The 12,806-nt window shown below is 36.7% G+C and overlaps 2 protein-coding genes across 2 annotated transcripts in view; one reads left to right on the forward strand and one right to left on the reverse strand.

The window, feature by feature from the left end:
• The first annotated feature begins 221 nt into the window (after positions 1–221).
• Positions 222–6,890, forward strand: spc25 (SPC25 component of NDC80 kinetochore complex). The gene is made up of 7 exons (XM_020928973.2): positions 222–337; positions 3,209–3,365; positions 3,443–3,508; positions 3,750–3,896; positions 3,971–4,096; positions 6,132–6,230; positions 6,327–6,890. Exons 2-7 carry the CDS (start codon positions 3,215–3,217, stop codon positions 6,449–6,451), a joined length of 714 nt encoding a protein of 237 aa, XP_020784632.1. The 5' UTR covers positions 222–337; positions 3,209–3,214; the 3' UTR covers positions 6,452–6,890.
• nostrin (nitric oxide synthase trafficking) overlaps positions 6,885–12,806 on the reverse strand; it is a 31,892-nt gene continuing 25,970 nt past the window's right edge. Inside the window, exons 14-16 of the mRNA XM_020928949.2 lie at positions 8,785–8,998; positions 7,122–7,214; positions 6,885–7,048 (exon numbers count right to left, since the gene is read on the reverse strand). Coding sequence (XP_020784608.2) covers positions 6,885–7,048; positions 7,122–7,214; positions 8,785–8,998 — 471 coding nt within the window. The remainder of the gene's footprint in view (positions 7,049–7,121; positions 7,215–8,784; positions 8,999–12,806) is intronic.

The raw sequence follows: 12,806 nt of genomic DNA on the forward strand, positions 1-12,806 counted from the left end.
CATCTTTAATAAATTTTTATTTACGTTTTTATTTGCAAAGCACACCGAAATAAGTGAATTATTCGGACGCAACTTTATACTGTTATACAGTTATATTTTCTACAAGCACTAAAAAAATAATAATAGTTAGTTATATCATTACTAGATTACAGAATATAAAAATAAATACAAAAAATTAAAAATAAAATAAAACGATTTCGAAGACGACATTTCCGGTTTGCAGCCCCGCCCATAGAAGCACACCGGAAGTCAACAGACCGCGGATTTTTGAAAAGAAGACGTTTTCTTGTGGATTATTTTTTCATCAAAAACTTCTTATTTCGGATCTTTTAAGGCTGTGAGTGATATTATTTGTCCACGCTAAGTCCAAAAAAGTGTGTTATCAAGGTCGATTGTTGTGATGTCTTGTGCAAATTCACGTTTAGAGCAAGTTACGCACGGCTATTGAAAAGCTAACGAGAGAAATTGTAAACAAAACATCTCAAAAAAGACAGATATTATACATTATCTATTGTCGTATTGTAAATATGAGCTAAACGTGATAGAATATACAATTACTTAATAATAATAATGAAAAAAGACAATGATAAAACATACTAGTACTCAGTGTTGGGAAGGTGACTTTTAAAATGTATTCCCCTACAGATTACAAGTTACATACCTCAAAATGTAGTTTGTAACGGAATCCATTAAATTACTTAAAGTGAGTAACATAATCTGAATACTTTGGATTACTTGATATTATCATGCTTTTTAAAACTACACGAATGTACCAACTACATCCTGAAAATTCTTGTTTGTTCTCTTCAAATTGGCTGTTGAGCCCAAATCTCCATGAACAGACTTTTGTTTGCTGTAAAGTAGCAAAGACTAGAATCTTAACATAAGATGTTTTGTCTGCTAAAAGACAATAAAAAGACCAGTCTTTTCTTAGGCATATTAAAAATATTATTGATAGTGAAATTATTTTTATGTGAGATCACTGCTGCCTTAAAGTATGTCCACCCTACTATTACGTTTCATGTTGTTTAGACCTGGTTTAGTCCTGGTTTAGACATGGTTTTAGTTCTGGTTTTAGTCTGGTTTAGTTCTGATTTAGACCTGGTTTATTCCTGGATTAGACCTGGTTTAGTCCTGATTTATTCCTGGTTTAGACCTGGTTTAGTCCTGGTTTAGACATGATTTTAGTCCTGGTTTTAATCCTGGTTTAGCCCAAAAATGTGAAAACAGGAAAATACCGCCATGTAATCCATTTATTTCAACAAAGTAACTGTTCAATTCCAATTACCACTCACTGAAACAGTAACTGTAACTGAATACAGTTACTCATAATTTGTACTCTGATTACGTAACGCCGGTACATGTAATCTGTTACTCCCCAACACTGCTAGTATTCCACAATGTTAGTTTTATGCAATATATTTCAATTGGGTTTCAATAAACCGGAGTAAATCTAAGTATAACTGAGGGGAAAATAAATATATAATTAACTTTTTTGTGCTTTACATCCACCATTGTTTATTTAAAGGTTGTGTAACATTTCTGGTGGAGAAATGCGTTTATTCGTGGAGATCTTATGGCTTTAGTCTGGTATTAAACATTTCTATCTTCATGGAAACCAAACCAGAACAAGTTACAAGTCAAAGCTGTGGAGGGGCGACTTTGCTCACAGTCAGAATGCCAGTTTTTCTAGATAAATAGATAAATTTGAGCTATAAAACCACTTAGGTAGAGCTGTTTTAGGGCTGGGTGATACAGAGCAAAAAATAAATAAATAAATAAATCCCCCCAAAAAAACTTTTGCAAAGACAAATCTGCCAAATTCTACAAGTTTTTTTTTTTTTTTTTTAATTGAAGTGCAAAGAGGTAGACAATCCCTGTATACAAAAATAATAATTTAACTGTAAAACGAAGGAAGAAAAAAACACATATTGCCTTCATTTCATTATAAATAAAATAAAACAACTCAGCTCAACTTAAGCTCATCTTTGCATGAACTCTGTTAACCATAACCATAATTTTGTTTATTTATTTCACGCATAAAGTATAAAATGAGATTAACAGTGTCACAACATCAAACATACAAGAAATGAATGAAAAGGAGTAGAAAAAAGAGTCATCTTGTGTTTTTCTGCCCCCTTTTCCAGACAAAACATCAACACTGATAGTCATTTTAAAACATTTTGAATCAGTACATTTCATTTTTCAGTCACAGTTATTAATCAATTGCAAACAGAATGTGTATGTGTGTGTTTTTGTTTTTTTTATGCAATCATTGTACTTGAATGTCATACTGTGGAACCTTCTAAGCCGAGCAATGACATCTCCATAGAAAGAAGCAGGTGTCAGACCTCCAACCTGCAAATGTTACACCGTGCACCTTTAAACGTAATGATACCTGTGTTATCATGGAGCTCAGAGTTCAAATTACACCTGTGTTTATTGTGTCGTTGTGCCAGGGGTCTCCCGTGTTTTTTCCTCTAGTGAGCTACTTTTACAAAACAAAAATTAGCAGTCACAAAGAAATGAAGTATATATAAGAGCCTTGGCAAGCCTTAGACGTGGAACTAAAACCATTATCCATTTATCAGTACACAAATCTAGGCAGAAAATGATACATTTACAGCGGTAATAAATCAAATTTTACTTATTCAGCACAATACACAGAATTCAGAAATCCCTTGGCGAACTAGTCTGAAGGATGTGGAGAGCTACAGGTTGGAGACCGCTGCCTTAAGCAAAACATTTGTCTAAGACTTAAACCACAGCAAATTAACACACTGGTTCACAGGTTTCGAAAATCGATGAGACGAAGGATGAATGCATAAAAATGTTGATAATGTGGCTGCACAATTTTAGAAAGTATTGCGATTAGATTTGCCAAAAATGTTTTAAAAGGTAGGATTCGGTTCATAGTGCACAACAACGCCAGGAGCAATAACGTTTGAAAGAAGAATAAAATATGAACTGATAAACTACAGAGATACAAAATACAAGAACACCATGCATTTCCAAATGTGTTTATAGAGATATTTAATCATCTACTAGTAAATAATTGCAGAGTTTGACATCTGAAAAGTGTTCCTACTCAAATTTCTGTTCTGATTTGATTTGTGATATATTGCGTGGCCCTATTTGACAGTAACAATGTGAAATAAATAACATTACAACTCATTTTTAATAACTTGAACGTTTTGTCACCATTTAGAGCATCATGATGTCAATTACTGACCCGGGGACGAGCGAGTACTTCGCCAAAGCCATGGAGGAAATACACAGCCAGCACCTCAAAGCTCTGGGCAAAATCACAGACATGACCACGGAGCTGTCCCAGACCCACAAACAGTTTATCAAATCTGCCCAGGGTGAGTAAGCAGCATTGTATGATTCAATATGTAAGTGAAATGAGTAATTATGTTGTTATATATGATGTTTTTTGCAGATACATGTATAAAGAAGTGCAAGGATGACGAGATGTTGTTTGATACAATAGAATCATTCAAAAAAGGTATGGATTTGAACAGGTTTGAAGATCCTAAATTACACAAAATGGATTCTTGTGAGCTTTAAGACGTGTTATAATGCTGTTACCTCATCAAAAACAGACCTGGAGATGTGTTTTGTTTCATTCTTTTGGATTAGATTTGTTACTCAAACATACATTCATGTTTTTTTGGTTTTTGTTTTGCATATTTTTACATATTTCCTTGTAAAATTATTCAGATTTTAACTCAATTGTCTTCGTTCAGACTTGGAGCAGAAGGGCAAGCTGCTGAAGGACAAACGTTTGGTCATCTCCGAAGTCATGTCTGAGATCGAGCAGAAGGACATGAAGAAAGAAGAAATCATCCACAAGATCGAGAAACTCAAAGAGGAGCAGGCCAAGAGGCGAGATGGTAAATCGCCATGGAGGCAAAACATGTACAAACGTGGAAGCTCTTTCAAATTGTTGTGTATTTTCTGTCTTCAGTGATCGACGCTCAGAACAAGGCGAACAAGAAGAGACTGAAGAACCTGCAGAAGGCCCGGTACATGTTCCAGGAGCATCTGGGGCTAGAGATACGAGCCATCATGGGCAAAGCAGAGGTTTCAAGAGGTAAATGACAGCATGTAATATATTTGTACACATGTATTTTACTGTAATGTGGTCCTGTTTCAAATGGTTCATACTATAACAGTGTTTCCCATAGACTCCAATAACATAAAGACACAAGTCAGTAATAAACAGAGGAGTGGGATTTGCAGCATGTGCTATACAGTAGGAATGGGTCACATCTGTGTTTTATCAGCTTAATCACAGAAGAAATAACAGAAAGCAAATATCATTTCATTAGCCTAATACAGAGGTGTCCAAACTTTTTTCATCAAGGGCCATATATCTAAACAGAGACGAAGCAGAGGGGTGATCAAGGGCTGTAGACTGATGCTCAATACAGTGAATAATTGAAATATTTGCATGTTTAACACGTTAAAATGAGCCATCAGACTTTATTCACGCTAAAATCCTTAAAACCACACACTAAATATTACATTTTAGTTTTTATCAAGGTAGATTTTCGAAAAACTTGCAGCAAAAAGTAAAATTTGTAAAATTGTCTGAGGGCCGCATTTAGCCCACGAGCCATAGTTTGGACATGCCTGGTCTAATAGCATAGTTGCCTTAGTCATATTTGGACATTTTAGGAAAACAAAAAAAAAAACAGCACATTTTTATAGCGAGCACATTGGTATTTTTTGTTGATATTGTATATATGTGTATAGAGATGACAGTGGGCAGACACTGATTTTAGATTCTAACAAGTGTTCTGAGGACATACGCAATAAGTCAGGGTGATGCAGCAGTGTTGGGGAGTAAAGTTAGACAGATATCACAATATTTCCAAAAAAAAAAGACTAAGGCAATTATGCTATTAGGTTAACGATGTTGTTTTGGCTCAAATCACACTATAGCACCACCTGGAGGCCATCAAAGAGAACTCTGTGGACAGTATGTATCCTGGTTGTCCACAACAGAACACAATACTGTGAGCAATTCTTTTTGCTCTAAAATGTTTATGAGAACACAATGGGCAGCAAAGTGTGATTCTGTGTTCCCAGTGGATAGTCCAGATTGTTTTTTTAGACTATGGGGGGCTACGATAGTCTCTTATTTATGGATAATACTATACATTTTGTCCGTGTATCTAGTTTAATACATTTGATCTGCTTACATTTGCACCTGTTATAATTTATTACAGATTAAACAAACTACACGGCTCCAAATCTGAACACTTAACATTTTTACATAACTAAATACACTACCGGTCAAACGTCTTAGAACAGCACACTTTTCCATTTTTTTTCCTGTTTACTGTTGACCAAAACGTATTCTAAACTTTTGATTCATGAAAGTGTCCAATATAACAGCTGAACACACTCGTGGCTCGTTCTTTTTACAACAGAAATCAAATATTCTTCAGAAAGTTCTTCCCGAGTCTGTTGCAGAAGTTCCCATAAATGTGTGGCACTTGTAGGTTGCTTCACTCTTCTGTCCAGTTCATCCCAAAACCAGCTCGATGGGGTTTAAGTCTGGACTCTGTGCTGGACACTCCATGTTTTCAAGCTTTACCATCTTGTTCTTTTTTCCTGAGGTAGTTTTGGTAGAGCTTGGACTTGTTTTTATATCTTTTATCTTTTTTTTTAACCTCTGGCTGTTCTGTTTTACCTTAGTTTGTACCATTTCCAGCTCTTCATTGGACTTGAATTGCAATAAATAACTGGAAAAATTAGGGTGTTCTAAAACTTTTGACCGGTTTTGTGTATACATATAACTAAAATAAATCATCTAATTAAGTATTTATTAAAAAAATAGATAAGAGCTTGATAAAATTAGAAAACATTTTAATGACTCATTTGAATTATATAAACACGTCAACAATGAAACAAATGAAATGTTTAATTAGTAGTATTTCATTATTCAAGTTTTGTGAATTTATACACAATTATAAACCTTACAGTCAGTCTAAACATTTATGTCATAACAGTTAAATGATTTCTAAATATTTACACTTTTTACATCATGTCCACTGTGTACAAAAACAAATATGGGACTTGGACTTGACTTGAATATTGTCTGTTCATTCTGTGCTAAGGAGAAAAACTGCAGTTTATTTTCCGAAACATCAACCGCGCCGATTTAACGAGCACCTATATCGTTACCATGGGGATCAACGCCGAGGGGGCCTACCAAGGTATGTCAAACTACAACTACTTATTATAGAAGTACCTACATATGCTCTTCATGTAATATTACGTTGAAGTATAATGCGTGTAATTTTCTGGTCCAGTTGTGTCCAGTGACCCGGCTCTGGACTGTTTACCCGATCTGGAAAAGCGTCTTCAGGAAACCAACAACCTCGCAGCTTTCCTCGCCAACATCAGGAAAGAGTTTGTCTCTCTAGCCCGGCATTAAAGGTGTAACTTTTCTGGTGGAGGGTCCGTCAAATGCTTTTCTCCACGGAGATGTTACTGCTTTGTCTGGAATGTTTCACAGTATGACGTTAAACCTTTTTATCTTTAAGGAGACCAAACCAGACACGCCTGTTTTTCAAGGTATTTTTGAGGTAAAAATACACGTGTATCTTAATAAATATAAAGTTGACTTGTTTAATGTCATACTTTCCAGACAGAGCAATGACATATCCATAGAAACAATCAGGCGACGGACCCCCAAACGGCACCTTTAACGATTAATTTTGGACTTATTGAACAAAAAGACTAACTTGCACCAAATCTGCTTTTAAATTGGATTTATAGAAGTACTTTTCACTACTTTTCCAGACCTTTCTATGTGTCATTTTTACAAGTAACATGTCCTTGTTTGTGTAATAATAAATATTTGTTTTTTATGAGCTCGGAGTGTTATTTTCTAAGACCTCTTCGGGCTTTTTGAGAGTTTTTTCCTCACACACTTCCACCACATAAGTACAGGGGAAGTGTCCCTTGTGTCCGTTGAGCTCCCCGAACCACCAGCCGTTCTCCGCCTTCGTGAAAATGTTTAGGACGTCACCTGGAACAAGCAGTCACTTCGTTAGACACTGGATAATTGTGTGTTTGTGCTTGTGAATTCAGTCTTTACTCACCTTCTTTAAAGGACAGTTCATCCTCCTGCTTTGGGGTGAAGTCGTATATGGCCTTACATTGTCCGATGCAGCTCGACTCAAGCGGGGGTTCAGCTGTCGAAAATGTTCAGATTTTAGATATGAGCTTTAAAGGAGCTGTATGTAAGGTTTTGTTTTTAAATCTCATAAACCTGAGCTATCTGTGTCCCTGGATATGAGGTAAACATGTTCAATACAGCTGATAACAATTCTAATGCTGCTTTTTTTCTTAATGATGATCCTTTTATTTATATTATAGTTTATTTATTGTCCTAATTTGGGGTTTTGGTTCTCAAGACAATTATCCAATTACAAGCCCATGACTCATTTGCGTTGCCAGTTTCAATCCTGAAATCTGGTTAAAACATAAAATGACCAATGATCCAAATCTTTGCTCCCTAAAACCCCAGCACCTGCAGTCACTCATGAGTCAGTGCTAGTGCAGCCTCTGCGGCTCAGTAAGTCACTTCTGGAGGTTCTGTGCTTTCACGTGAGACATGGCCTGAGAAAAACTTGTATGTGTCCTCTAGTAGTCTATATTTAGACTTAGACAAACTTTATTGATCCACAAGGGAAATGATTTGGACACAAGAGCTCACACATTACAATTTAATATAATAAAAACGAGTAAAAGCTATAAATGAAAATAAAAAATTCTAAATAAGTAGCAACAAAAAGAAGGCATAATTATATAGATGTGTATGTATATGCGGGTTAAGGCAGTGGCAACCCTAACGTTTTTGTAAAAGCGCAAGACACATACAGTTCTTTTAAATACTTCTATGTCACAGCTAAACATAAATACCAGGGATGTAACGATGTCCAAATCTCTCGGTACGATATTTATTGCGATATTTTGGAGACGCTGATATAATTGTAGATAGGACACGTTTCTGCTTTTAAAATACCTTGACAAGATTTTGATGTGAATTATTTCCATCATAATCCCAAGAATTCAAGTAAAAACATATTTCTGCATGTTGTCTGTGCTGAAATGAATCATGGGATATGTAGTTCCTGATGTTTATAAGCTGTTGCTACTATAAAACCATGCATTTAATCTAAGAATTTTGTCATTCGATATATTGTGACAGCCCACGATATTATTGTGAGACTTTGACGATACGATATTACGATATTTCAGTTATTGTTACATCCCTGTTACAAATACTGTATGTGGATGTATTTGGTAGGTGTTTTTTTCATGATTTCAAACCTGCAAAAGATTTATTAACAGTGAGCACATTTACATAGCCCAAAAAAATCAGTAGTCAGATCATTTCATAATAAAAATTTAAAAAAAGTGCTTGGACAGGGTAACAATATTCAAGAGAAACTGAATTATTTTACTGTAATGTGGCTGGTGTTATGAAGTATAATATGATTTGGAGATTATTATTTTCCTTTACTCTTCTGGAAACAATTTTAGCCCAAGTGCCATCATATTTTATTTACTATGTTTATGCTCTTTAAAACACCAGTCACTTTAAAATAATTCAAAGTATAATGTAATTTTGGAGATTATTCTTTTCCTATACACTTTTTACTGGCTTTGGTTTTAGGTTTACAGTATAATTAAAAACTACAACATGCCTATCAAGTCTAATTCACTGCACTAACCCCTGTCACATCATATTTGCGTTACCGTGTTTGTGCTCCTTGTCTGGGTGAGTCTTGGCCCCCTTTTCCTCTCCTGTCTCCTGGGTCGGGGTCGGGGGCGGTGAGGCGGCCCCGCTCGGCTCCGCGGTCACATTCGGCCCTTTGTAAATGATGGAGGCCCTGAGGGAGCGACGGGAACGGTACGAAGACCTCCTCAACTTCACCGGGCGCCTCAGCTGGACCGCGCTGTGCTCGCTGTCCTACACCAGGAAACAACCAAGACACTAGAGTAATTAAAGTACACATATTACACTGTCTTCTGATTGACTGGATGTAATAATGTTGTTTCATCATCACAAACGATCCTGGAGTTTTGTTTTGTTTCATTCATACATGTTTAACTCACAAATTTATCATATTGAGGCTGAGACACAAGGTGGAACAGAGCATTTTAAGCTTTAGGCATGTAGACAGACCAGAGTCCTGCACGGGTCCATTTTTTGGAGACCCGCACCCGCGCAGTTCAGCACCGCACCCGCCCATAAACCCGAAATTTTATCAAAGTTAAATCCGCACCTGCCCTTGTCCAGGATAAATCACACACAAATTAAAACCATTCTAACTGAAGCATCCATCAGAACACGAATTGAAAAGTTACGACTTCAAGAATTACAATCATGAAATGAAATGAAACGGTTACACTTTCTTCAGTACGAGAAAGGAATTCACAGATGCGGCTCGACGTCTTCACTTCACAGGTGTTATTTACTGAGCTGAAGAAACATTGATTGAGATGCTGGATTTTTTGCACCGCACACGCCACAGATTGAACCAGGACCAAACCAGGACTAAACCAAGAATAACCCAGGGCTGATTCCAGGACAGAATCAAGAGGACTAAACCAGGACTGAACTAGGACTAAACCAGGACAGAACCAGAAGGACTAAACCAGGACTGAACCAGAAGGACTAAACCAGGACTAAACCAGAAGGACTAAACCAGGACTGAACTTGGACTAAACCAGGACTGACCCAGGACTAAACCAGGACAGAACCAGAAGGAGTAAACCAGGACTGAACTTGGACTAAATCAGGACTAAACCAGGACTGAACCAGGACTGAACCAGGACTGAACCAGGACTGAACCAGGACTAAACCAGGACTGAACCAGGACTGAAGCGGGACTGAAGCGGGACTGAACCAGGACTAAACAGGGACAGAACCAGGACAAAACCATGTCTAAACCAGGACTGAACCAGGTCTAAACCAAGACTAAACCAGGACTGAACCAGGACTGAACCAGGACTGAAGCGGGACTGAAGACAGGGACTAAACAGGGACAGAACCAGGACAAAACCATGTCTAAACCAGGACTGAACCAGGTCTAAACCAAGACTAAACCAGGACTGAACCAGGACTGAACCAGGACTGAACTAGGACTGAGCTAGGACTAAACAAGGACAGAACCAGGACTGAACTAGGACTAAACTAGGACTAAACCAGGACTGAACCAGGACTGAACCAGGACTGAACCAGAATTAAACCAGGGCAGCCGTCGCCCAATCGCGCTTTCTCTCTCGCTTGGGGTTCTCCCTCTCTCTTAAGTCCAAAATTAGTCCTGGTGTTGTCCTGGTTTAGTCCTGATTTAGTCCTGACCCGCCCATGTGTAATCACTACCCGCCTGCATACCTGCCCGTAAAATTCCAGAACGTTAAAACCCGCCCGTTTCAGCAACTGTTTGCTCGTACTCATCGAGTACCCGCGGTACCCGACCCGGTGCAGGACTCTGAGACAGACTAATAACTCAGGATTACTCAAACATATGAATGAAACAAGACACAAATCTGATTTTTTTTTTGTTGAGGTAACAACATTTTAACATGGCTTAAAGCTCACGCGAGTCAATTCTGGGTAATATAGGACCTTTAATAACACTGAAATAGGTTAGGTTGCTTTAGTCGTACCTGTAGGTAAATTTGTTTTGCAGATTTGAAGGTCTGGTCCCACATTTCACATTTCAATCATCCACGTTATGTACAATAAACACGCATAAAAACACAATTACAAAATAAAGTGTTACAGTGCTCCAGAGCAGAATGGCTTTGCTCCATAAATAATTAACTAAATTCATCCAGCACGCTTGGCTAAGATCACAATAAATGTTAAATATATTTTTAAAAAACACATGATTTTTCGAAATAATAATATTCTTGCAATCTATACAGCACCTCTCAGGATTTCTGTGGGCCAAAACAATGGTGACTATGAATTATCACGCAACTGGATGCAAACTAAAGCCTCATTTCCCTGTTGTGGGACAATAATATCTGTTTTCTTATCTAACCGGTCAGACTTGTGAGCATTTCCAGCTCCAAACACAACACAGAACAGAACCATCACAATGTAAAAAGTCAGATTTTCACTAATAACATAAGAAAAATCATCTATCAACAGACACGACCAACAGACCGTTAAGTAGAGCTATTTATTATTTTTATGATTTGACATATCTTAAAGCTACAGCCGTCTTAGATAGAATGACCAAAGCAAGGCTGCCAGTCCCATCAGAAGTGAATGACGTGTCTTGCCTAAGGACACAACAACAGAACTTGGTCCATGCGATTGGACCGGCGCTTTCACCACTGAGCCACTGTTGCACCCATTGTAGTAGTCAGTCATATAAATACTATAAGATAAGTCCTAGTACCGCTCGTCTTGATAATAACATTAATACTTTGAATTTTTAAAATAACCAAACAGTGCAGTTTTTATTCACTCCATCCGCTGTAGTGGAGTAATGTAGCCACAGCTGCCTTGGGACAGACAGTAACACTTTATAATAAGGTGCCATAATAAACAGCAAACTAATCATTACCTTATTAATTGTTACTAAATCATATATCTACTGGGGGTTGGAGGGGCCATTGACACAGACTGTCAGCCTTACTGTGAGTCTGCCCGGTAACACTTTATAATAAAATGCCATAACAAATAACAAACTAGTAATTACCTAACCCTTTATTAATATTTGTTAATTGTTACAAAAATATCAGTTTGGCACAAGTTATATTAAATATTTTTTTCATCATTAACTAAACATTAGTTGTTTGCATAAAATCTGTGTATTAATGTTTTAACAAATAGAAAACAATTTATGAACTAATATCGTATGAATATTTGTTTATAGTTAACTAAAAGACTTTTTGGCACTAATTAATAGTTATTTTTACATCATTCCAATGTTAAATGTTTATTTACAAACTATATTTAATATAAAAGTTCATGACATATGATTATTTAACTCTTTTTAAACTGTACTTCTGCTTATCCTTATAATAAAGTTGGTTAAGCTTAATTAATATATAAATAATATATAACTATAAGCGTGGGGCACCTTATAATAAAGTTAGAACAGTAATTATTAACTATTTACAAATATTTCTTATAACATTTATTAACAATAGCAAATACATTTAGACATTTAGTTAACTATTAATAAATATTAATACGATATAAGTTAATAGTAATAGTTAATAATGCAAACAACTAATGTTTAGTTAATGATGAAAGCAGTGTTGGGGAGTAACTGATTACATGTACTGGAGTTATGTAATCAGAGTACAAATTACTCTTTCAGTGAGTGGTAATTGGATTACAGTTACTTTGTTGAAATAAATGGATTACATGGTGGTATTTTCCTGTTTTCACATTTCGGGCTAAATCCCCAGGTCTAAACTAGATCTAAACCAGGTCTAAACCAGGACTAAACCAGGTCTAAACCAGGACTAAACCAGGACTAAACCAGGTCTAAACCAGGACTAAACCAGGTCTAAACCAGGACTAAACCAGGTCTAAACCAGGTTCGAAAATCAGGTGTAAACTAGATCTAAACCAGGTCTAAACCAGGACTAAACCAGGTCTAAACCAGGTCTAAACCAGGTCTAAACCAGGACTAAACCAGGACTAAACCAGGTCTAAACTAGATCTAAACCAGATCTAAACCAAGTCGAAACCAGGTCGAAAATCAGGTGTAAACTAGATCTAAACCAGGTCTAAACCAGGACTAAAC

This window comes from Boleophthalmus pectinirostris, unplaced genomic scaffold (genome assembly GCF_026225935.1).
Source record: "Boleophthalmus pectinirostris isolate CB_2022bp ecotype Guang Dong unplaced genomic scaffold, ASM2622593v1 HiC_scaffold_1, whole genome shotgun sequence".
NCBI classification, from domain to species: domain Eukaryota; kingdom Metazoa; phylum Chordata; class Actinopteri; order Gobiiformes; family Gobiidae; genus Boleophthalmus; species Boleophthalmus pectinirostris.